Here is a 23,977-nt window from a genome sequence, read left to right as displayed (position 1 = left end):
TCTGTCTGCCAAACAGCAAAGAACTTTAATAGTCTTCCCCCATCCCATCCCCGTTCGCCCAAACTGCAACTGCCAGTCTGTGCGTTTTGGCCCAGACTGCCGGCCTATGCAAGTTTAAAAACAGACACTAGATAGCTCACCCCTTCTGACGGACACGTGTCAGACTTCCCGGCATAAATGGTTTACACAGCGATTTCTGCTAGTCTCCAGGGTGAGGGTGGTGGGAAAGACAGATTCCATTCGGGCCCTCCATCAAGGCTAATAAGTAATAATAACACTCTCGAGCTAAAGGATGGCTATCCCATGCCTCTCTTCTGCCCTCCATTCTCATGTTAAGATAGGGGGCGGGGGGTATAGGAGCCAACTCCTAGGGTCCCCCATAAAATATTTGATGGGCACTGCTATTCAGATACAGTGGATGCTCAGGTTGCGAACGTGATCCCCAGACTTAATGTTTCAATACAGAAAAGCTGCAGTACACATCTTGAGTGAGAAACCTGTTGAACTGGAAAACTTAATGGTGTAACATTGGAAAGTGTTGATCACTTTTTCTACCTGGGCAGTTATCTTTCCACAAGGACTGACATTGATGCCGGAATCCAGCATCACCTGAGCTCTGCAAGCGCAACTTTCTCTCAATTGAAGCACAGAGTGTTTGAGGACCGGGACCAACTTTACTGTACACTTATGAAACATGGACCACTTATTAATGCCATTTCCAAGTCCTCGAAAGATTCCATCAATGGTGTCTCAGAAAATTTTTACACATCACTTGAGAAGACAGGCAAACGAATATCAGTGTACTGGAAGAAGCAAAGATCACCAGTGTGGAATCAATGATTCTTCAACATCAACTTTGTTGGACTGGTCATGTTGTTTGGGTGCCTTATTATTGTCTTCCAAAGCAACTGCTCTATTCCCAACTCAAGAATGGAAAGCGAAATACTGGTGGACAACAAAAGAGGTTTAAAGACGCTCTCAAGGCAAATCTAAAAAAATGTAACATAAGCACTGATAACTGGGAAACTCTGGCCTGTGGTGAGCACTCCAGCTGGAGAGCAGCCTTTACCAAAGGTGTTATGGACTTTGAAGCAGCACAAACCCAGAGAAAGAAGGAGAAACGAGGTAAGAAGAAGGCATGTTTGGCAAACCCTTACTGTGATCAACTCCCTCCAGGAAACCTATGTCCCCACTGTGGAAGGACGTGTGGATCCAGAATTGGCCTCCCAGTCACTTACAGACTCACTATTAAGACCGTTTTCATGGAAGACAATCTTTCTTGGCTACAAGCAATCACCAAAGAAGAAGAAATGTGCTTTCTTTAGTGGTTTAATTCTAGGCTGAAAGTACACAGAAGAATGATTTCTTACATCTGACACCCTTTTAGTTACCATACATACAAAATCATGCTCTTTCATTTGGTTCCATTAAATTAATGGTCCCCCAGTTAATTTCCCCCCTATTTATTTATTTATTCATTTAAAAGTCATGATAATGTATGCATGTAGGCCTGTAAAGCATTAATGCTGGAGAACTATACAAAGGGGAGTCTCAATGTTTTAGATCCTGAAAAATGTTCAATGATTTTATCAAGAAAATGTTCACACAGAATAAGGACTTAGTTTTATTTGCTCAAAATTCATCCCATAATTCATGTTTCAATAAAGAAAAACTCCCAGTGTACATCTTGAGTGATAAACCTGTTGAAGTAGAAAACAGATAATAAAAAATACTGCTTAGATCTCATGAGTAACAGAAAGAGGCAAGGCCACAAATTCGAATCTTGGACAAAGAAAAAACACTCATACAAACACTTTATTTTCTCAATAAAAGTCTCAAACTGGATGGCAAAGTTGAAGATGACATCAGAGTCTCTCTTCCACCTTCGTGGCAAACAGTGCTGAGACCTTTATATCTCCAGAAATGCAGGATGTACCAGGTGTCATGTAGAATGCCTCCTTCCTTGCAAGTGAAAGAGTAGGGTGGGTACCCTCAGAGAAGAAAAGTCAACAAAAGCTTACAAGAAGTGCTATAACGCTGGGGAAAATATTCTGCACACACTTTGCCACTGAGCCAACATTCAGTGGCCATTCCTCTTCATCTACACCATTGCTGCTATGCATTGTAGCGAACGACGAAGATGATGAAAACGATGAAGAATATGATGCTCAGTATCAGAGCAGCGATGTTCAGACACTTGGAGGTCCTGCCATAGGTAGCCGCAATTTCAGAATATCCAAGCACTTTGTAATCCCTAGACTGAAAGGGGAGAGAAGAGAATTTTTAACAGTATTAATTATGAAAATTCACAATGGACATATATTTGTACATGCTGAACGCCTAAAGCTCCAATAAACTTTCCATGATTGTCTAATCTTATCAAAACACACACTCCTCAACACTAACTGCATTGGTTAGAATCATAATCCACATGCAACAGAAACGACTTGCAGCATGGTGGCAAGATGCACATGTCTGTGGACTAGAGATAGGAGCAACTTTCAATATAAGTTGCCCCATCTTCTTGGCCCCAGTCCCTGCCCCCCACTCTCACCCAGAGCAACCAGCCAGGGCCCTCGACTCACAAATACTCCAGAAAACCAAAGACCAGTTCCGAAGGTTTTTCTACTAACTTGTGGATCACTTAATAAGAACACGTTTTACAGATGTATCCTGTTATAAGCATGGTGTACAAGTTTTCATAATGTACTTTCAGGGGTTTCTGGGGAAACTTGAAAGGAAAGAGGGAGGTGGAGAACAATCCTTTAAGTGCTTGTTAAGAGTTGACACTTTTCAGGGCTCATATGTATATTAGAGCTGTATGGCGGACAGAAATTCAACAGGTAAAGTGTTTCTTAAAACAAACCGTTGGGAACCTGCATCTGTTGAACTTTGATAATTTATTATGTTTTATATATGCTGTAAGCCGCCCAAAGTGGCAGGGGAAACCCAGTCAGATGGGTGGGGTATAAATATCATCATCATCATCATTCAACCTGTCTAATGAACGAATAGAGGTATAAAGCCTGCCGAGATAGGAACGCAAAGTGGTAGTGAGCCTAGGATGGGAGACAGAGAAAATAAAGAGAAAGAACTGCCTCACAAAGATAGGTGAATGCTCCAGTAAACGAAACATAAAAGCAAGAAAGAAATACTACCCAGTCACGGGGAGAGAGATAAGTGAAGACTGCAGTGGCTACAGAGAGGAGACCCGCACAGCCCTCGTGCGCTCCCTCACCTTGATGGAGTAGACGAGCGCCGCGAAGCCGAGGCAGCAGGCGTTCAGGAACGAGAAGCTGAACAGGGACCACAGCACATGGTCCCGGGGCGGCGGGGCGGCGACCCCTCCGGCGCAGGAGGGATACGGCGGCGCGCTCGGCTCATATCCGCTGTGGGGCTGCATGTGGATGGCGACGGGGTGGTGTGGAGCGCTCTGCATCGTGTACAGTTCTCTGCGCTGCCCACGGCCGAGTGGCGAAGGGATTCAGCAGAGGGGAGAGAGGAGGGAGGGAGGGGGAGAGAGAGAGCGGGTCCCGCCTTGGGACTGGGACGGGCGCTTCCCTGAGCCTCATTTGGAGAAGACGAAACCGAAGGAGCGCAGCGGTGGAGCGAGGGGGACGTAATTGCACACTGAGCCCACTTGGAAGCCACCTGCTTCCAGTTGTAGCAAGTAGAAACGGAGGAAACGGAACCCCCCTTATTGTATTCAACAAGCAGGTGGCGATGTGCACCCCTCCTTTTCTGATCCCTTACTATCGACTTGGTGTTCCTGCTGCCTTGTCTTCAGAGTGGAAAGGAAATCTCTCTAGGCTTTCAGCAAGTGTAATCTACGCTACCTGGGTCCGTAATATGCTGTGGCCAAACAACTCGGGACATGGGCGTAGCCAGGATTTTTGTTGTGGGGGCAAGCTTTTGTTAGGGGGTGCAGAACCTCATGCCTCGGGAGTCCCTGGGGTGGGCAGGAAAGTTTTTTTGGGAGAGCCTGCTCACCACACGATGGACTCGCTTTGCGCTTCCCAGAATTGGGAGGCGAGCAGCTGCTGCAATGACTTCTATTATTTTCCTGCAGCCTCTGGCTATCTGTTGCTCTCCACGCCCATTTCCGTTCTGGGATCAGCCGTGGCCAAGGATCTCCCAGATGTTGCTTTGTCAACAACACTGATTTCCAAACTTTCCACTCTCAGACCATTTGAAAACTGCTGAGCATCTTGGTGAACCCCTTAATCATTTTTCTGCCTGTTGTTTACCCACCCTTCATCCTAATATCCCAGGGCAGGGGACACTTAAAACAGATTTAGTGAATAGTTTGAAACAACTTAAAATCACAGAAATAAGATGGGGCCTAAAAATATGCATCTCAAGTGTGAAAAGCCAGGATAAAGAGGCCCAAATAAGGCTGTGTACATGCCATATATTTAAAGCAGGAGCTCCTAAACCTCTTGGTAGTGTGTGCATGAATACACATGAGCGGGGGGTGTTCTTCTTTCTTCTTTGGTGATCACCCGTAGCTGAATAAGATTGTCTTCCATAAACATGGTTTGAACAATGAATCCGTGACTGTGGAGGCCAATTCTGGACCCACATGTACACATCACTTGGAAAGAGGTGAACTAATATCAGTGTACTGGATGAAGCAAAGATCACCAGTGTTGAAGCAATGATTCTTCAACATCAACTTCGTTGGACTGGTCATGTTGTACAGATGCTAGATTATCGTCTTCCAAAGCAACTACTCTATTCCAAACTTAAAAATGGAAAGCGTAATGCTGGTGGTCAACAAAAGAGGTTTAAAGATTGTCTCAAAGCGGCGGGGTGCACACTTGGCTTTGGATGCATACCTAGTACTGTAATCTCAAAATCCAACATCCGGAGGGCAACCATTTCCCCTTCCCTAAAGAAGAGGGAAGTTCTCAAAGGCTTTCTAACAAAGTGGAATGATAGCTGCTGCTACCAGAAACAGCATCTGGCAATCATCAAATTATAAGCACAAATAAACATAGCACCAGGCCACCTAAAAATTTGAAAGACTGCCAGCACTGAGACAGGGAGAGGCCATTAGAAGGCAACATTTAGGATTGTAAGCCCCTTGGAGCAAGAACATGTCTTCTCTGTAAAGCACCATATACAGGCAGTGACCGTTTACGGCAACTGATATGTGCGTGCGCACGTGCATTGCATCGAACCCAGAAGTGACCCAAAAATGTCACGTAAAGGGGCAGAACGGGGTGTTTGCAGGCTTTCTCAATGGTGCTTCAAATGAACGTGATTTTACTTAAACATCTGATGCCTTGGAATGCTACCCCCACGTAAATTGGGAGTTGCCTATATGCTGATGGCGTAACAACACAAATGTTTCTCAGCTACTAAGGCAAGATCCCCTAAGGAGGTATACAAGAGAAGAAATGAGCAAGCTTCTCCCAACATGCACATTTCTCTCATGGGGTGAACCTTTTTAGATAGAAGGCAACATCTGTACACTGTTGTCATGAGAGTGTGTGCTTTCCCCTGTGGTTTAATTCTAGGCTGAAGATACACAGTCGGCAATGCTAATTCTTACACCTAGGGCCATTTTAATTAAAAGATGCCGTGTGTATGTTTCCAAGAGAATTAAGTAGTCCCATATATTAAAATGTTTAATGGATCTAGGGATATTTGGATCCCCTAAATGACTGACCTCCCAGCTTAATTTTTTTTATTCATGTATAAAAATATTGCACGATATCATCAGTCATCAGAATATTACACGAACCTACAAGTTGCATCCAGTCTGGCCCATGAAACCACAATATTGAAGAATCCTACATAAGGGGAGCCTCAATGTTTTAAGTTTTATACCAACAAGGAAGCAAATGGTGCAGAATAAGGTAGGCATGTGTTTATTTGCTCAGAATTCACCCCAGACTTCATGTTTCAATACAGAAAAGCTGCAGTACACATCTTGAGTGAGAAACTTGTTGAACTGGAAAACCAATAAAAAAATTAAAATGATTAAATTTCATGAGCAACAGGATGAAGGAAGGCCAAGAATCCAGATCTTGAACAAAGAAAGAGCATCAAACAAACCTTGTTTCTCAATAAGCATCTTAAACTGGATGGTGAATTTCAAGATGACATCTGAGTCTCTCCTCCATCTTTCATTGAATCATAGAACCGTGGAGTTGGAAGGGACCCTAGGGGTCATGTAGTCATCTTTGTAGGCAAACATGCCTTGACCTTTCTGCATCTCCATAAGTACCAGGTTCTGTGTGGAATGCCTCCTTCCTTGCAAGTGGATGAGCAGGTTGAGTACACTCAGAGAAGCAAAGGCAAGCCCAAGCTTACAAGCAATGCTATAATGCTGGGGAAAATATTCTGCCTTCTCAATTTGCCACTGAGCCAACACTACAATTAGTGGCGTTTCTTCATCATCTCTTGCATTTGTGCTTGGAAAGCTGCTGCGAAGGTAATAAGGATGATGATGGAGATGATTAATATTATGACGCTCACTATCAGAGCAGCGATGTTCAGGCACTTGGAGGTCTTGCCATAGGTAGTTGCGCCTTCAGGATCTCCAACAACTTTGCGATCCCTTGACTGAAAGTGGCAGGTATGGGAGGGAGAGAAAAGAGAATTAAAAATTAAAAAGAACAATGAGAATTAACACTGAAAATACATTTGGATAGGCTTTGAAGACCTAAAGCCCCTATAGACTTTTCATGGTTTTTTAAACACAGTGATTATACATGGTAGATTAAGATTCTGGCGTGGGATTCAACTAGGTATTGCGTAGCTGTTTTATCAGCAGCCATTTCCACTGAGTTCCTCCCTAGCAATGTCCACTCAATACTTCACACGCCTGAGCTCAGTAATTCTTGCAGTCCTGTGCCAGTATTTGCAAATGGGAGGATGTTGGCTGGGTGTGATCTAGCAGCTCTGCTCTTTCATGTTACCTCTGTTTCTTGATTCAGTCTCCTCTGTTTAGAGAAGCACAGACCCACTTTCTCTCACATGCAACAGAAAACACCTGCAGCTGGTGGGGCACAATGTGTAAGTGTCTGTGGTCTACAGATGGGAATTTCCACCCCCCAAACCCTCCCACCCCAGAGCTACCAGCAAGTTTCATTTCTGTGCTGCACAGGGAGGAAAATAAATATTTCGTTTCTTCACCTCCCACAACTCATAACGGAAACCAGTGTTGGAGGGAGAGGAGGGGGTGCAGAGAAGAGAAGAGTAGCCCTTCCCCTTATTGTCACTGGTCCTGCCCAGGACCAGATCCAATCCTGTCAACAACCTCTATAACAGAAAATAGAGCCCCCAGAAACAAACAAAAAAAGTTCCCCCACCCCTGGAATAGAGGAACTATAATTGTGGATTTGTTTGATATAGTTATTCCATCATTATTAGAAAACATTTTGAGAACAAACCGCTAATGCAATACATTACAACCTTGCCTTTTAATAGAATTTGGCTCATTCTAAAAGCAAAGACTGGGGGCTTATCCACACTTACCTTTTGCCCCGCTTTTTCCAGGCACAGGTCCACATTCCCTGCAAAGCACCATGTCCTGAACTGCTCCTCCTTCCCTCCCTCCCTCCCCTTCTCTCTCTGTCTGTGGAGCAGCAGCAGCGGTGGGAGAGCGTGTGCCTGTGCCGCCACCCTCAGGCAGAGCCCCCAGGAGGCAGAGGCAGTGGAGAGGGGAGAGCTGTGCCGAGCTGCTTCTCTCTTGGCTGCAACACATTCTGCACTCCATAGCTCTTCAGCACCTACATGGAGGTATTATTCATGGGTTTCTTTTCCTGAGTAAGGTACTGCATTTTTGAAGTATCCCACCTTTCCACGTCTTTCCTGCCTTACTTTAAACCCCTTCTCACCTTGGAAATACACCTTTGAGGAGCAAGTTTCCTCTTTTGGGTCCTTTCTCATAGAATTAATAGTATTGTAGAGTTGGAAGGGACCCGAGGGTCATCTAGTCCAACCCCCTGCAATGCAGGAATCTCAACTAAAGCATCCATGACAGATGGCCAGCCAACCTCTGCTTTAAAATCTCCAAGGGAGGAGAATTCAAAACCTCCAAAGGGAGTCTGTTACACTGTCAAAGAGCTCTTACTGTCAGAACGTTTTTTTCTGATGTTTAGTTGGAATCTCCTTTCTTGTACTTTGAAGCCACTGGTTCGAGTCCTACTTTCCAGAGCAGGAGAAAACAAGCTTGCTCTATCTTCCATGTGACAGCCTTTAAGATATTTGAAGATGGCTATCATATCTCCTCTCAGTCTCCTCTTTTCCAGGCTAAACATACCCAGCTCCTTCAAGCGCTTCTCATAAGGCTTAGTTTCCAGACCCTTGATCATCTTGGTTGCCCTCCTCTGCACACGTTCCAGCTGGCCAACGTGCTTCTTAAATTGTGGTGCCCAGAACTGGGCACAGTACTCCAGGTGTGGTCTGACCGTAGCATAATGGAGTGGTACTTGATCTAGAGACTAGACTTCTGTTGATGCAGCCTAGAATCGCATTGTGCTTTTTTTTTTTGCTGCCGCACCATCATGTTGTTCACTCATGTTGCCGTCTACTAAAACTCCTAGATCCTTTTAATATGTACTGCTGGTAAGCCAAGTGTCCCCCATCCTATATCTGTGCAGCTGGTTATTCCTACCTAAGCGCAGAACCTTTCAGGCTGAAAAGGACTAGTAGGACTTAAAAGAACAGAAAGAAAAATCCATTCCCATGGGCTCCAGTGTCACTTGCTGCAATTCAGGGATTTTTTAAACAGGGAATTTTGTGAAGCACTTACCTAGACTTCAGAAGGTTTAAGATTGCAGCCCTCATCTGACCACACCACCCATAAGTGCCAACTCCCTATGGCTGAGTAGACCTCAGCTCTCCTGACAAAATTGGGATGGGACTCAGACACCCAACTTTAAGGGGCCAGGCCTTGCTGCAGTGGGCCTCACTGCTCCTATGACAAGCCCCATTGGGCTTTCCTGTGCCTGTGGTGGGCCACAAAAAGGCCTGAGAGGGTTTGTCACAGGTGTGAGGGGGGCAGCACCTATGACACCACCTAAATCCACTGTACTTGAGCAGTATTATGGCTGTCCACAGAAGCAGCATGCAGGTATGAGAGACTACATTCTCCCTTATTGCTCCAGTTATGCACTATTTGGGGATGGGGGTTGCCACTCTGTCTGTGGCTGAAGCAAGAGAAACAACATACACGATGAGGCATTACAGGTAAAGAGAAGCAGGTGTGGAGTCTGAGGTGATGGGAACTGAGCTCCTTCCTGCCCCTTGGGAAGCGGGAGAGAAGGGAAGGACAGTCAGAGCGGAGGGGGGAGAGGCGCGGCAAACTCCGTGACTGCCCCGGGCGGTAAAAGCCCTAGCTACGCCACTGGGGATGCCAGAATAAGGGTGCCAGAATATGGCCCAACCTCTCACTACATGGTCACTTATTATGCCTACAGTTTTCATGTGGAAAAGAGGGGCCACGAGGGCAGTTTGTTTTCACCCAACAATTTTGGCAAATATTAAGGACAACAAGAAGGACGAAATCACAACATGACATTTCTCAACATTCATCGTAAGCATGTGTTGTGCCATTCCCAGAAAGCCAGAGCCTATACAGAACCTCATGCTACCAAAATCTGACTGTTAGCTTCTCATGTGCAACAAAGCCCCTTTGTCCTTTTTGCTACAGTAGATTTATTACTATTGCTATTCTAGAATGTAACAAATGCACATGTTGTTGGACGTGCCAAGGACACTTTCTCTGGAAAATGGTGGAACCTTCATTACATTCACAAACACTGCAGAGAGTAAGAGACACAATTACTCGTATGCTGTGCTTTTAATTTTGTGATGTTCTTTTCTTTCTGTCTTAAAGCAATATGCTACCAGTGTAAGGGAATTGCTGACATCATATTACAGTCTTAAGAACTAAAGTTGATGGTTTGTTCGTTTTTGCTGTTGGAAGATTTATGCTCAAACTGTGCTGTACAGAACATCAGATTCCAAACGGCTAGAAAATAACAGTAGTGAATATGCTCATATATTTAATACTTAATTATTAATAAAAGAAGAAGTGCCAAGCACATCCATTGTTTTAGAGCTCTGAGTGCAGCAAATGTCTGCTAATGAGTAGTAAACATCAACCTGTGATTTTCCATCCTACAATTATCCAGTTCTCTTAATGAAACCATAGCTAGATGAGGTAACGGGAATTAAAACTTCCTTGGGAATGGGTGTGGTGGAAAATACTTTAAGAGTTAGCTTACGATCAACACATTTTGTGGGGGGGGGAGCGAAGGTCATGCCTACATAAGAGCTTCATGGCAGGCAGAAATTCAACAGGTGATGCATTTCAGAAAGCAGGTTGTTGTAGAGACGCTGCACCTGTTGAATTTCTACTTGTCTGGGGGGGGCGGGACCTGATTAAGGTATAAAGCTGGCCAAGAAAGTGGCCAAAAGCGGCTAAAGAGGGAGGCAGAAGAAATAAAGAGGGCTGTCCCAGCAAAGCAGGGGAGTGCTCCAGGCTAGGCGGAAGAGGGAGCAAGAAATAACTACAACCCAGCCACAAAGGGGTGCAAGGGAGAAGTCCATAATACTGCAGGGAGGCAGCAGAGAGGAGAGGAAGGTCAAGCAACCCTCGTGCGCTCCCTCACCTTGATGGAGAAGACGAGCGCGGCGAAGCCGAGGCAGCAGGCGTTCAGGAACGAGAAGCTGAACAGGGACCACAGCACGTAGTCATTGGGTTGCGGGCCCGTGGCCGCTCTGGCGTAGGGGTACGGCGGCGCGTCCGACTCCTTGCCGTCGTGAGGCTGCATATGGATGGCGACGGGGTGGTGCGGAGCGGTCTGCATGGTGAGAGGTCCCCAGCGAGTGGCGACGGCGAGCGCAGGGCGCGCGGCTGGAATCTGCCCGGGGCTGGGCGCGGCTCTCGCGCTCTGATTGGGCAGGACGCGCCCAGGGGCTGAATCTGGCCCCCAGACTCGCTGGAAACGAAACGGAAGGAGCGCAGTGGGTGGGGGAGCGAAATCCTCGCAGTGGGAGGCGGCGCTGCCCCCGGGGGCTTCGCCAAGGCCCGCTTCGAAACCACTTTCTTCCAGCTGCAACAAGTTTCGCGCGGCAGAAACGGGGATCAAGGAGGGAACGGAGCCCGATTCCTTTTATTCAACGATCGGGTGGCGATGTGCACCCCTCGGTTTGGGATCCTGTACTATTGCACCCCCTCTCCAAATACCCTCTTCGCTTTTTCTTCTTGAGCTTAGTGCTGGCGTTGTATTCAGAGTCAAAACGAAATCTCTGTAGGTTTTCAACAAGTGTCATCCGCGCCACGTGAGACTTTAATATGCGGTGGCCAAAGGCTTGGGGAGCCCCTGGGGGTGGGCGGGAAAGCTTTTTGGGGAGAGGGGAGAGCCTGCTGTCTAAGCGGTGGACTCAGAATTAGGAGGCGAGCGGTGAACAAAACTCGGAAGTTGCTTTCTTCTCTCCTGCATTAGTGCTCTAACTCCGGGCGCTGTGGCTTTTCTCCCAAAGGTAAAATAGCCTCGTGATGGGAAGGGAACGCCAGGCTGGCGAGAGAATCATGATGCTGCTTTGCGTTTTGATTCAGGAAGGTCAGATTTCGGCTGCCTAATTCCAGTATTCCTTTTATTCCCAGATTTCAAGTTTAGTGACGCTTGAATCCTTCCAAGAATGGTTGGGCACTGGGCAGTATTTGTCAATATATATATAATTTTTTTTAAAAAAAATTGTCCAGTGGCACACGAAAGCTTATACCAAGAACAAACTTTGTGGGTTTCTAAGGTGCCACTGGACTTTTTTAAAATTTATATATCGACTGCATCAGACCAACACGGATACCTACCTGAATCTAGTATTTGTCAAGTTAGGTTTCCGCCTGGTCATTTAGTAGTATTTGCTTTTCCGCGCGGCATTTTTCAATTCCAGGATTGGTTTTAACATTAAACAAAAACATTGTTTACAGAGCCGCCCTTCCCTCCCCCATCAAAGATTGGTGAGCTGTCTTTACTATGGCTGCGTGCATACTATACTATATACCCTTCTTTCTTCCGTGATGTGTTTAATGAGGTTTAAACGTTTTAGGTAGTGCATATACGTATAACCATAAAGTAACAGCATAACGATGACGACGAAACAAAAGAAAGGTATGGGAGAAGGTAGACAGCATGTCAGGAAAAAACAGGAAGGAAGATCAGAGCATATCGTAACATACGTTATACAGATCATGGTCAGTTCTGTCGTGCGATTTCTGAGCAGACAAAAGTAATTATCGGCACAATTCCGTGTGTTGAAGGAAGATGAAGTGAGCTACTGGAGTGAGGCCATAAGTTCAATAAACTTTTACCATGTGGTGTAAATCTTGACTGCTTCTGGTCATTTCCTTTGTGCTTTCTATTTAAAAGCCAGGTTTTCCATTAACGCGATTTGCCAAAGTTTCTTATACCATAGATTCAGTAAATATGGAATATTGTTTCCAGTGTTCTGCTTTTACTTTTCTGTCTGCCACAATACAAATCATTATTAAATATTTAAAGAAAATAGTTTGTGAGGAATCATCAAAAATTAACAATGAAGACAATTGGCTTGCGTTTTTTGATTAGTTATTTTCCCCCATCACATTGAAAACTTCAGACCAAACGTTAAATGTTTCTTTACAAGACCACTGTATATGATAAAAAGTTCATTTTTCACCACACTTTCTTCCAACACATGATAAGCAAATTTGAGTTAATTCTATTTAACTTGGAAGGAGTAAAATACCAACGTAAAATGAGTTTTATAAAGCTATCTTTATAAGATACGGAGAAGATAACATTCATGGACACTGAATCCTTTCAGGGGAGGAATTATTTGCTTCCAAGTACGTTTTCACACACTCTCAGACACAGTTTCCCCTATTTGTTGGGGGTTCTGATGTTGACCAATGTCTTCTTTGATTTTCCATCTAAGTTCTTCACGCTTTTCTTAATTTTGCAGCTTTTCTGTTTCCATGGCCAAGAATCTGTCACAAACTACTTCCTTCCAAGGTCCATTTTCACAGATCTTGCCCTAAACTCTGACTAGACTCATGAGTGTAGCCAGAATTTAAATTGGGGGGCACAGAACCGAGCTATCTGTGATGCAGTTGGTCAGTTAGTTATGTGTTTTTCTTTACTTGATTTAAGGGTGGCAGTGCCAAAGTTGTTGAACATTTTTTTGGGGGGGGGGCACCAAAAATATGCTCCACATCGGGCTACCTTAAAAAGTGCCAAAAACATGTGGCGCGCCAACTTCCATCCAGGGTCTGCCAGTGTGTTCTGGCTGGAAAAAAATGCCCTGGGCTACACCCATGACTAGACTTCTATTACTTATATCCTTCCTAATTTAATTTTTTTCTTTTGCCCCTTGGTAATACTAATTTTACTTATAGAACTATAACTTTTGTTTGAAAGTGTTGGACTTTTTGTTTCTTATCTGGAATACTACTTGAGAATTCTGGACTTTCCACTGTAGATATAATTTATTTTATGCTGGGAATTAAATGTAGCTAGTAACTAACTGAATTGCTTTCTCTGGAATAATTCATTTAATTCTTTATAGTATATTAATACAGTTTTATTGCTTTTGTTTTAACGTTAGCTGAATGGGAAAGTGTAAGAAGTAAAGCTGCACTTTACTAGAACACAAGACCCCTTGGTGGCTTTCACCACATGAAGCTTTACTGCTCAAACTACTTGGAAAGAAAGGAAAGTGGCTCATGTATGTTGACTTGTTAAAGGACCAAGAAGGAAAATGGAAATTAAGAGACTATGAGGAAATAAAAGAGCATTTTCGGAGTTGGTTACACTATTGGCAATTACATGAGATTTACAAAGAAGACAATAAGAAAGGATTCAGTTACACGACATCTAGATTTCAGAAGGAAGTTCTGGAAGGGAAAGTAAAGTTGCTGAAAGGCGCATATAGTATTCTGCTAGAATAGGAAACAAAAGATGAGGAGGTGAAATCAGTTATGATTAAATGGGCACAAGACATAGGCCATAATATATTTGAAGATTGGGAAAGATTGTGGAAAACTGATTTAAAATTTAATGATCCCTTTTCTCATTCAAGCAAATTAATATAGAGGGAATAAAGATCCCATTTTTCACACTCAACACTAGCTTCCTAGGTACTCTTGTTCTTGTTGTCTTTCTCAAGAGACAATGGAGTGTGCCTCTGAGGATGAAGTCAAACCGCTGTGTTAGCAGCACTGAAGTAACCTCCCCAGGACAGAAGCCTGGGCAGTGTGCATGGATGTCCAGACGACAAGACCCATCTCTTGGCCTCGCAGAAATAAAGAGAATAATTTCCAAAAAAAGAGAGTGGACTGTATTCAAACAGTTCCCAAATAGATTGTGTTCTAGTGTGCCCCCCTTCTCACCTTCCCATCCAACCCTATAATCTCCTCTGTCCATCTCTTCATCCACGTTTTCCAGCCACATGCCAGCACCAAAACTTTGATATCCTCATCTTTGCTGGATTTCTGAGTAACTCCTTTTGTCCCACCCCCTTCACATGTCAAGTGTGCAAGCTTCCCCATCTGGACAACATTGTGTAGTCAGAGGGAGACAGAGAAGGGGTGATTAAAAGCTTTTCCTCTCTCATCCTTCTCTAGTCCTGGGCTGGATTTCCACAAGAAACAAGTTATCTGAGCTGGGCCAAACTAGCAGTACCCTCTTACCTGGACAAGTGAACAAGCGGAAAAACCAAATGAGCAGCAAAGCCAGCCACACTACACTGTTGTTGCTTCACTGTTTGGCATTCTCTTTCTTCCTGCCAGAGCTCCGTCCAATTCCACAGGCCGTGGGAAGTAGTGTGAAAGCCTCATTTTCAATGGAGGAGACAGCCAAGGTTGTCAACATTGGAAGAGGAGCTGGCTGTGTCTTGGTGGAGCTCAACAAACTGCCAGTTGGAAAAGATGCCCCTCTACTGGGTGATTAACAGAGTAACTTTACACAGAATAACAAAATATGTTTTATTTTCTTAGAATTCACATCAAATGTAAAATTTCAATAAAGGAAAGCTCTAATACACATACTGAATTGGAGACTTGCCAAAATACTGAAAAACCAAATGAATATGGCACTTCCCATGAGTAACAGAACTGGAAATGCTGCAAATCCAGAGCTTGGGACAGAGAAATCACCGTTCATAAAAGCATTGCATTTTTTTCAATAAACATCTCAAACTGGATGGTAGGCAATCAGTGGCAGTACATCTTCATAAATGCGAGTAGTACTGCTTTGCATAAGGTCTCATGCCTTGGCAAATGAACGAGCAGGGCAGGCACTTTCACAAGCAGAAGAAAAGATAGCAAGTGCTTAAAGATTTGTTTAGGATGCCCCAGATCCACTCCCTGATCCAAAAACATCCCCCATGTTCGTTTTGTATTCATTAAACAACTTCTGGACTCTTTCTTGTAAAGCTATTAAAACACTGGCAATCAAGCCACAGAGCAAAAGGAACAACAAGACACCCAGAACTATTGCAACGATATTCAGAATCTTGGCTCTCTTGCCATATCTAGTTGCATCTTCAGCATTTCCAGCGACTTTACAATCCCTTGCCTGCAGGGGAGAGAATTTTTTCAAACAAACAAACAAATGAGAATTAACATTGGAAAAATTTACACATGGTTACAACACCTAAAGCTCAAATGGACTTTCCATGGCTGTTGTGTAATCATAATCAAATCTACAGTTTCCTGTTCAGTGCTATTAGTGACCAAAGGATTGTGCAAAATGAAAGTTCCTGCTTCCCAAAAGGTTGCATCCTATTCTAGCCTCAGCATCATCTGTCTTCATTCATATTCTTTTAATAAGAGCCCACCAACCCTTCTAGGCCCAAGGAAGTATTTGGAATGTGGGGACTGTAATAAGAACCAACTCCTGTTTTCCTCTCTCCCAAGACAGACAGAAGCACATGTGCCCACCTTCAAATTCACTTTACTTTTCCATGAGCAAAAATCAGATCCAGTAAATTTTAAATGGATCCTCTTGAATGTGCATGATTTTATACAAGCCACACACACCCCAACCCCCATGATTAAAGCTTACACTGACAGACTGAAGAGTAACAATCACAGGTGTGTTGCTTCCTATTACCTCAAAAAACATTTATTTAAAACACGGAGCCTCATGATTTTTGCATAGGATGACAACAAAACCACCCACAAATCTCAGGCTATGGACACAGAGGTGACCGATGATTTGATGGTGGTTTTAAGGAGATTCCTTGTAAAAAAATAAAGAATTAAAAGTTGAGATCTATAAGATTATGTGTCTCCGATCCAGAGACCACTGGATCTGTGATCTTTACAGTTTAGTCAAAGGAAACAAGGGGATCGTTGTTGGAAGTGGAACCTAGAAACAAATTATACCATTTCAAGACCATCTGTTCTCACTTCCCACTTTCGCAAAACACAGATACGCACACAAACAATGCACACACCTCACTTTCCCAAGGGATCTCTGTAAAAGTTGAATCTAGTAAAATTACCCTGAGCCTTGAAAAAACACATACTTTACAGTACAGCTGAAAGAGGAAGTGAGAGTGTCAAGCTTCCAATTTTCTCCTTCAAAGGTACTTTCATGGGAGAAAACAGTAACCCTCACCATCACACTACCACCTTAAGATGAAGGAGGCAGTAAGCGGGAAGAGCCTCAGGGGTGTTGAAGGCACCAGAAAATACTTCAAAGGTGTCACTGTGCCCACAGGTGCCACAGCTGGAGACCCCTGCAGACATTAACTATCAATCCCCAAACGGTGCCCAAGACTGTATCTTAATAACTAAGATGGTAAGAGGGATTGGAGGGCATTTTCTTCTCAAATGTACCAAAAATCCTATTAATATAACTCTCTCCCCATACACACACGAATGAGTTGTATTCTGAAACTCATCCATCTCAAAGCTAGAGAACATGAAAATAGCCTTGCCTACTGCTTCAGTGTCACTGAGTAATTTATACTGCTGAATCCTAATACTTTCAAGCAAAACAGGCCATGTGCCTCTAAATATTTTCTCCACACCTAATTTTTTAGTAGAAAAATGATAAAAAAAGAAAAGTATGTCTTCTATAGTGGATATGGAATTACAGGAGATGGGGAACTTTCCACAATGAATCCACAGCTTTGAATGTCTTTGGGGGTGTGTGTGTGGGGAAATTCCTTGGAAAGCGCACAGGGATGAACTTTGAGAGTTTAACACATTCCAGATAGGGGTTTATACCTGGTCCATGGGGTCACGAAGAGTCTGACACGACTAAACAACAACAAACTGGCAGAAATCCAACAGGTGAGGCTTTTCTCACCACAAAGGGAACCAGGGAGCCACAGCTGTTGGATTTCTACTTTCCCAGAGTTGCTGAGAAAAGTACAAAGGCTGCTTGGAAAGGGCAACGCTAGGAGGAAAGCGAGGGGTTGTCCTAGCAAGGGCAGGAAACGAAGCAAGGGGTGTACAATATATTCTGGGCCAGACAAAAATATTGCCCAGCCATTTTGAGGTGGGGGGGGCCGTCGGCGGACACTAAAGTGAGGGGTGAGGAAGGAACACGGCCGGAGGATTTACTGGCGGAGCTTTCCCGCCTTTTCTTGGCGCCTTCACCTTGATGGAGTAGACGAGGGCCGCGAAGCCCAGGCAGCAGGCGTTCATGAAGGAGAAGTTGTACAGCGACCAGAGCACGTAGTCCTTGGGCTGCTCGACGACGAACGGGTAAGGGCAGATCGTGATGGTGTCGCCGCCGATCATCTCGACGCTGTAGGGCCTCAAGTTGACGTCCATGGCACTTTCCAGCTCCATGGTGGCCGAGAGCTGCTAGTGCTGGCGGGAGGCTGCTGAGCAAGAGGAGGAGGAAGAGGATCCCGCCGCCCGTGAGGGTGAGGGAGGGTCTCCTCGGCCTCTGATTTGTCAGAAGCGGCCTCTGGCGCACGAAGCTGGGGCCTCTGTCCTGCTCGTCGGAAACGGGAGCGGAGCAGGGCGAACAGGGCAATGGATATGCAGTATATCCCTGGAGGGCGCGGGAGGGAAGGCGGGTTTGTTCCCAGAGCCGCAGGGAAAGCTCAGCGGCGGTCCTGGGCCACGCGGCCTGGGGAGGCTCGAGTTCTTATCCCGCCCGCTGTCTAGCAGCAGCCTAAAGAAAAGGAACCGCCGTGTATCTCACACACTGGTAATTCGCCAGCAAGCTTTTAGCGTAGTGTTTAAAAAAAAAAGTGGGGGAGTTGAGAACTACCGTCAGAAAGTAAAGGGGGAATTATATTCCTATGAGACAGGCAGTGCCGCATTTAGGTATAAGCTAAACAAGCTATAGCTTAGGGCCCCACTCTCTTGGGGGCTCCCAGAAAATTTAAAGGTTGAAAAAACCTGGATGTACAGTTCCAAAATATAAGATGAAAACCAAATAAAATAAAACCTACATATAGCAACAGTGTTTTGTGTTGTGTAGGCTCCTATGATGTAAGTAATGGGCCCTGCCTGCTGGTCTGCTCCCTAAAATTACCATATAGAATATATTCAGCACAAAAAACAACGGCAATTTGTTGTTGACAAAGGACAGCTGGACATATAAAGGGCGCCATTACTTTCACTAGCTTAGGGCTTCATCAAACCTAAATCCGGCCCTGGAGACAGGCCTATCACTGCATTGTTTCATTTCAACGCTTGTACCCTGCTTTTACTTTCAAAAAGAGGAGCTAAAGGGTCTGACACATGGGCGTAGCGGGGGGGGGGGGCAGGCTAAATCAAGTAAATAAATAAAAATACTTAACCAACTGGCCAATTGCCTCGCAGATAACTTGGTTCTGCCCCCCCACCATAAAGCCTGCCCCCCTCAAATCCTGAGTATGCCCCTGGTCTGACAAATGACCAAGTATACGAGAAAGGCAGCTAGTCCAGCTTCTTAAAAAAACCCCACTAAAATAATCTTGTCAACAATTTTTTTGTTCAGTACCAAAAGGGGACGGGTACAGTTCATTTAGTAAAGAGTTGCATTCAGCTAACTTTTACTCCTAGTAGACCCTTTGAAATTAATGGCCATGACTAACTTAGGTCCATTAATTTCCACAAATCTCCTCTGAGTAAAAGTTAACTGAATGCTGTATTTGTATACTTAGGCACACATAGTATTACACCTTTATGTTCCTATAGAAAATATATTATGTATTTTCCCTGCCTGACACATAGCAACCCAAAAACCTGACCTGTTGAAACTTCAGTTTGTTGTAGAGATGCAGTTGCCTGGTCCAGGAAACAGGTTGTATTCAGGGCTTTTTTTCTGGGGGACGCAGGGGTACACATACCCCTAAACGTTTTGTGAATCTAAGTTTGGCCACATTAAGGGGCAGTATTTCAATATGAGTAGGAAAATGGGAGTGCCCCTAAACATTTTTTTTTAGAAAAAAACCCCACTCGTATGACACTATTCCTGCTTTGCCCAGCTTTAATTATCTAGTTAAAAGTCCCTTTCTCTTGCCCTATTGATTTATCTATATCCACTTGGCGGTTGACAAACTTTTGCTAATAATAATAATAATAATTTATTTATACCCCAGCCACTTTGGGTAGCTCCCAACAGAATTAAAAGCACAATAAAACATCAAACGTTAAAAACTTCCCTAAACAGGGATGCTTTCAGATGTCTTCTGAACGTCAGATAGTTATACTGATAATTTCTTCTTGTTGTAACATGTCTATGGAGTACTCAGATTTCAGATCTAATTTGGAACCTCTTTTGACATTTGTCACAATTAGGCATATTTCCTTTTTCCTGCTTCTTTGTCCTGGGCTTAAGCAGGCTCATATTTTATAGAGGTTACTTTACTCCCAGTGCTGAGAACTCTGCATTAGAAAATAAACATCTAGAAACTAGCTACCCAAGCCTGAATAGGCTTGCTCTTTTCTACAATCTGAGTACACATGAAAATATTTTTTAGCCTGATTCAATAAAGAAACATTTACTTGGTTCAGAGTTCAGTTCTTTACTTCCTTAGATAATCATAAAAACTGAGAAATGTTTATAAAGCAGAACGTTTTCCAGCAGCAGCTGAAAGGCTACAAAGCAAAACACCAGGGCAGGACTACAGTGAAGAATTCTCCTGATGACCAAACCACACAAGACATGGTAGATTCATGATCATATCTCTCAACTGATGTGAAGATGTGATCTTAATTATTGAGGTGTGTGGGACTGATTTTCCTCAAAGCACCATGTTTAGAGAAGACCAATCTGAATCACCCTGAAGAAAATGTTTTTAGCTTTGCAGTGGAAGAAATTAGGGTAGCCCAGTGCAAAAGAAATGGTGCTTGTACCTTTAATAGTTGTATAGAAGAGAGAGTTTCAACTGACATTACAAACTGAAATTTCCTCTTCTGCACAACAGTAAAGGAGGGGGGAAGGTATTACTGTCTTTTTGCACCACCACCCCACAAGAACAGCAGATACACATATTGTGCCTATGTTTCTCCCCAACCCCCACTGCAGATATAAAAAAGGTTTGGGGAAATTGCATGGGAGAAAAGGGTTACCGTATTTTTCGCTCTATAAGACGCACTGTTTCCCTCCTAAAAAGTAAGGGGAAATGTATGTGCATCTTATGGAGCGAATGCAGGCTGCTCAGCTATCCCAGAAGCCAGAACAGCGAGAGGGATTGCTGTGCAGCGCTCCCTCTCGCTGTTCTAGCTTCTGGCTTAGCCGCGCTCTGTCCCTTCCCCCACCTCCAGCAAGAGCTGCGCTCCCTTTAAAGAGCCAAGCAGAGCGTGTGTGTGGCTCTTGGGGGCTTTTCCCCGAGGAGGGAGAAGGGCAACCTGTCAGTGACACATGCTCCACGTGGCTCGTGAAAGGGAGCACTGTATGCCTGGGATGCATACAGGCTCTGCTCAGTGCTCCCTTTAAAGAATATTTTTTTTCTTGCATTCCCCCTCTAAAAACTAGGTGCGTCTTATGGTCAGATGTGTCTTGTGGAGCGAAAAATACGGTAAGCACCCTGTCTCCAGTGCAGTGCTACATCTCCTACAGTAGCTGTGGTCAGCCCAGTACTAGTCTTGCAGGAAAAGGACAATCGGAGCAAAGGAAAGGGCAGTGGCTGTTTCCTGAGATTATAATAGTGGGAAGATTAATGTTGTTGTTGGCAACCGTTTGTCTTGAGAGACTCCTCTGGGGGGTGATGTCAAACCGTTGCATTGGCAGAAGAACACCCTTGGTTTTTGTAGTTTTTCTATTCCTGGAATAATTCTGATATATGACACGTTGAGTCCTACACTAAATAATGTGTGTGTTTGTGATTACAGATGATCTGAAAAACATAATAGATGCTGCTTTCAGATTGGCTCTGAATCTTAGCAGGATGTAGTCAGTTAACAAATATGTGGAGGGGTAATGTCTTAGAATGAGCGTGCTCTACCCCCATCCCACCCCATCCCATTTGCTTTCACTGCTGGTGGAGCTTCCAACACAGCTCCTCAACCAGCAGATCCTGAGTACAGGATTGCACCCTTATTCTAGGAGACTAAGTAGAAACTAATGAAACACAATCTTTCAGAAGCCCAGGCTTCTGAACTTTGACTACTTCTGAACTTTGGCTAGTATAATAAATGTGCTGCAGTCTGTGAAACTGACAGAATTTCTGCCATCAAAGCTGTTCTTGTTTTGTGAGCTATGGGGAAAGAAGAGAAACCCAGAAATTTCATTTGTGAGAAAGCAGATAGACTGACCTTTTCCATCTGAACTTATGACAACACTCTGTGGTATGCTTTTTTCAGTTTCAAGGGGCTGTACAGTGGTGTCCTTTGTTCATCTGTTAAATTCAGCTCTACACTGGCAGCAGCTGTGGTAGCTTCTTCAAAACTTCCTGTCCTTGTTTGGTACTTTGGTTTCATGATAAATACCTAAAAGCTATATAAATGGGGGACAATAATTGCAATTTGATAGATCTTAAAAGCTGAGATCAACAAGGTTTCTAATATATCATTTATACCAATTTTATGGTCTCAAGCAGGAAGGGAATGTCAAACATGGTTCATGTGGGCTTGTATCCCATAAGAAAGTGTGGAAGTGGACTGCTTTAGAGAGTCTGGATTAATTGTCATGTTCTTTTGCACTGCTTAGATGGTGTTCTGTTTTATTGTGGGTAATCTAGTCCGGAGGGCCATCTAGTTCAACCCCATGCAATGCAGAAATCTCAACTAAATCATACATGACAGATGTCCATCCAACCTCTGCTTAAAAACCAGCGAAGTATTCCAGGCTCCCTTAGAACCCCAGACCCTGATCGAGCATACCTATTTCTTCTCCCACTGCCAAAGACACCCCCCTGACCCTACTTCCACTCTCCACAGAGGAGCAACCAATATTTCTAATATGTCGGAAATAATTTTGGAACACAGAGAACCTTTTCCTGACAAATCACATGAAGTTCTCAATGTTACAATAGAGGCTGAGCTAGCAGAAGTAGTCTGTATGACATTTTTAATGCAGACCTTAATGGGCCAAAGAAGCTACATGAAACATTTGAGCCTAAGTGTATCATCACAGCATTTCAATTTGAGCTTCAAAAAGAGAGAAACCTATCTTGATTAATCCTGTGTCAGCCATGTATTCACCTCAATGAGGCACTTGGAAAGTATGAGTTCTCAACTCTCCAGAGATTCCACTTAGAGGAAAACAAGCTTTCATTGCCAGTTGAGGGTCTGCTAAGTCCCAGACTGGCCTTCACTCTCTCTCTCTCTCTCTCTCTCTCACACACACACACACACACACACACAGCTATTTCTTTTTTAGAAAGAAAGAAAGAAAGAAAGAAAGAGCAAGCAAGCAAGCAAGCAAGCAAGCCTTTAGAAATCCAAACCAATCTTCTTTAAAAAACAACATTCAATTCAACATAAACTCAATAGCTTTGTTTTAACACTCAGTGCATACAGAATTATATATTAACAGACCCCTTTATAAAACTTCTTGTTTTAAAGTGGGCATCTCTTTGTTGATAAATTCCACTTCTGTTTAGACAAAGCTTATTGGAAGACTCATTCAAAATATGCTCCTTCAGCAGCAAGCAGTTACCAAGGAGAGAGAAAACAGTAAGAGAGGAAGATTTGAAAACTCTGGGGCAGGCTAGGTGGCAGGTGTGTGAATAAACAAACTTAAGAGATGAGCAGAGCCCTGACCTTAAAAGTGGGGTGGGCTCTCCAAGTGGCTCTGAAGATACTCCCCCTTTGGGAGAACTCTTAGCGGGACAGTCCCCTGGCAAGGCACTTTCCCTGTGCTTTGTGGCCTGTTGCCTGGTGTGTTCCCTCTCTCATGCTAAAACTGGGGGACAACCAATGAAAGAGGATGTTGGAAGAGTCAGCAGAGAGAAGAGATATTCTTCATGCAGTGCATGGTTAAACTATTGAAGTCACTCCTACAGGAGCTAGTGATGGCCATCAACTTGGATAGCTGTAAAAGAGGATTAGAGAGAGCTTTGTAAAGGATAAGGCTATCAATGGCTACTAGCCACATTGGTTATGCTCTGCCACCACTGTTGGGGGTGGCATGCCCCTGGATGCCAATTGCTGGGAGCTGCAGGTGGGAAGAGTGCTTCTGCCTATGGGAAGTAGGACCTGCGTGCATCTGGTAGGCCACTGTGAGAACAGGATGCTAGACTAGATGGGCCACTGGGCTGATCAGCAAGGCTTTTTATAGTCTCATGCCCAGGAGAAGTTGCTCATGAGGATCCTGTCTGCAGTTTGAGGGTCCCTGGTGCTGTTTTATCTAATTCAGTGGGTTTCTGCCTGCCAACTGCAGGTTGAGTGAGCCCCTGATCTGGTCTGGCTCCTTAGTTGGTGAAACTGTGGCCTCACAGTCAGCATCCTGGTCGGTGCTGGACTTGAAGGTCAAGAGAAGCAGAAAGCGCTCAGCAGGTGGTAATCATTTCCTTACAACTCTTGCATAATGCATCCAAACTTTACTGAACAGCCCATTGAATAGAACAAGGG

At 44.2% G+C, this 23,977-nt stretch overlaps 3 protein-coding genes across 3 annotated transcripts; all 3 read right to left on the bottom strand.

Moving 5' to 3' along the window:
* Positions 1-1,604: 1,604 nt before the first annotated feature.
* Positions 1,605-3,662, bottom strand: LOC128417447 (dispanin subfamily A member 2b-like). The gene is made up of 2 exons (XM_053396130.1): positions 3,239-3,662; positions 1,605-2,259 (listed from the first exon to the last, which is right to left on the bottom strand). Exons 1-2 carry the CDS (start codon positions 3,437-3,439, stop codon positions 2,116-2,118), a joined length of 345 nt encoding a protein of 114 aa, XP_053252105.1. The 5' UTR covers positions 3,440-3,662; the 3' UTR covers positions 1,605-2,115.
* A 2,198-nt stretch (positions 3,663-5,860) lies between these two features.
* Positions 5,861-10,909, bottom strand: LOC128417441 (dispanin subfamily A member 2b-like). Its single transcript, XM_053396118.1, has 2 exons — positions 10,632-10,909; positions 5,861-6,573 (listed from the first exon to the last, which is right to left on the bottom strand). Exons 1-2 carry the CDS (start codon positions 10,827-10,829, stop codon positions 6,388-6,390), a joined length of 384 nt encoding a protein of 127 aa, XP_053252093.1. The 5' UTR covers positions 10,830-10,909; the 3' UTR covers positions 5,861-6,387.
* A 4,066-nt stretch (positions 10,910-14,975) lies between these two features.
* LOC128417436 (dispanin subfamily A member 2b-like) lies at positions 14,976-18,156 on the bottom strand. Its single transcript, XM_053396088.1, has 2 exons — positions 17,618-18,156; positions 14,976-15,581 (listed from the first exon to the last, which is right to left on the bottom strand). Exons 1-2 carry the CDS (start codon positions 17,810-17,812, stop codon positions 15,348-15,350), a joined length of 429 nt encoding a protein of 142 aa, XP_053252063.1. The 5' UTR covers positions 17,813-18,156; the 3' UTR covers positions 14,976-15,347.
* Positions 18,157-23,977: the final 5,821 nt, after the last annotated feature.

The sequence above is a fragment of the Podarcis raffonei genome, chromosome 1, assembly GCF_027172205.1.
Source record: "Podarcis raffonei isolate rPodRaf1 chromosome 1, rPodRaf1.pri, whole genome shotgun sequence".
Taxonomy (NCBI): Eukaryota; Metazoa; Chordata; class Lepidosauria; order Squamata; family Lacertidae; genus Podarcis; species Podarcis raffonei.
The sequence above is the reverse complement of the archived record's forward strand: the minus strand, read 5'-3'. Positions and strand labels throughout refer to the sequence as shown.

What these genes read in the sequence shown, in the direction of transcription:
- LOC128417441 (XM_053396118.1), bottom strand. Translation starts at nt 10,829, where the DNA reads ATGCAGACCGCTCCGCACCACCCCGTCGCCATCCATATGCAGCCTCAC. An exon ending in CGCTCGTCTTCTCCATCAAG is followed by an intron (nt 6,574 to 10,631) that starts GTGAGGGAGCGC and finishes TGCCACTTTCAG; the next exon opens with TCAAGGGATCGCAAAGTTGT.
- LOC128417436 (XM_053396088.1), bottom strand. Translation starts at nt 17,812, where the DNA reads ATGGAGCTGGAAAGTGCCATGGACGTCAACTTGAGGCCCTACAGCGTC. An exon ending in CCCTCGTCTACTCCATCAAG is followed by an intron (nt 15,582 to 17,617) that starts GTGAAGGCGCCA and finishes TCTCCCCTGCAG; the next exon opens with GCAAGGGATTGTAAAGTCGC.
- LOC128417447 (XM_053396130.1), bottom strand. Translation starts at nt 3,439, where the DNA reads ATGCAGAGCGCTCCACACCACCCCGTCGCCATCCACATGCAGCCCCAC. An exon ending in CGCTCGTCTACTCCATCAAG is followed by an intron (nt 2,260 to 3,238) that starts GTGAGGGAGCGC and finishes CTCCCCTTTCAG; the next exon opens with TCTAGGGATTACAAAGTGCT.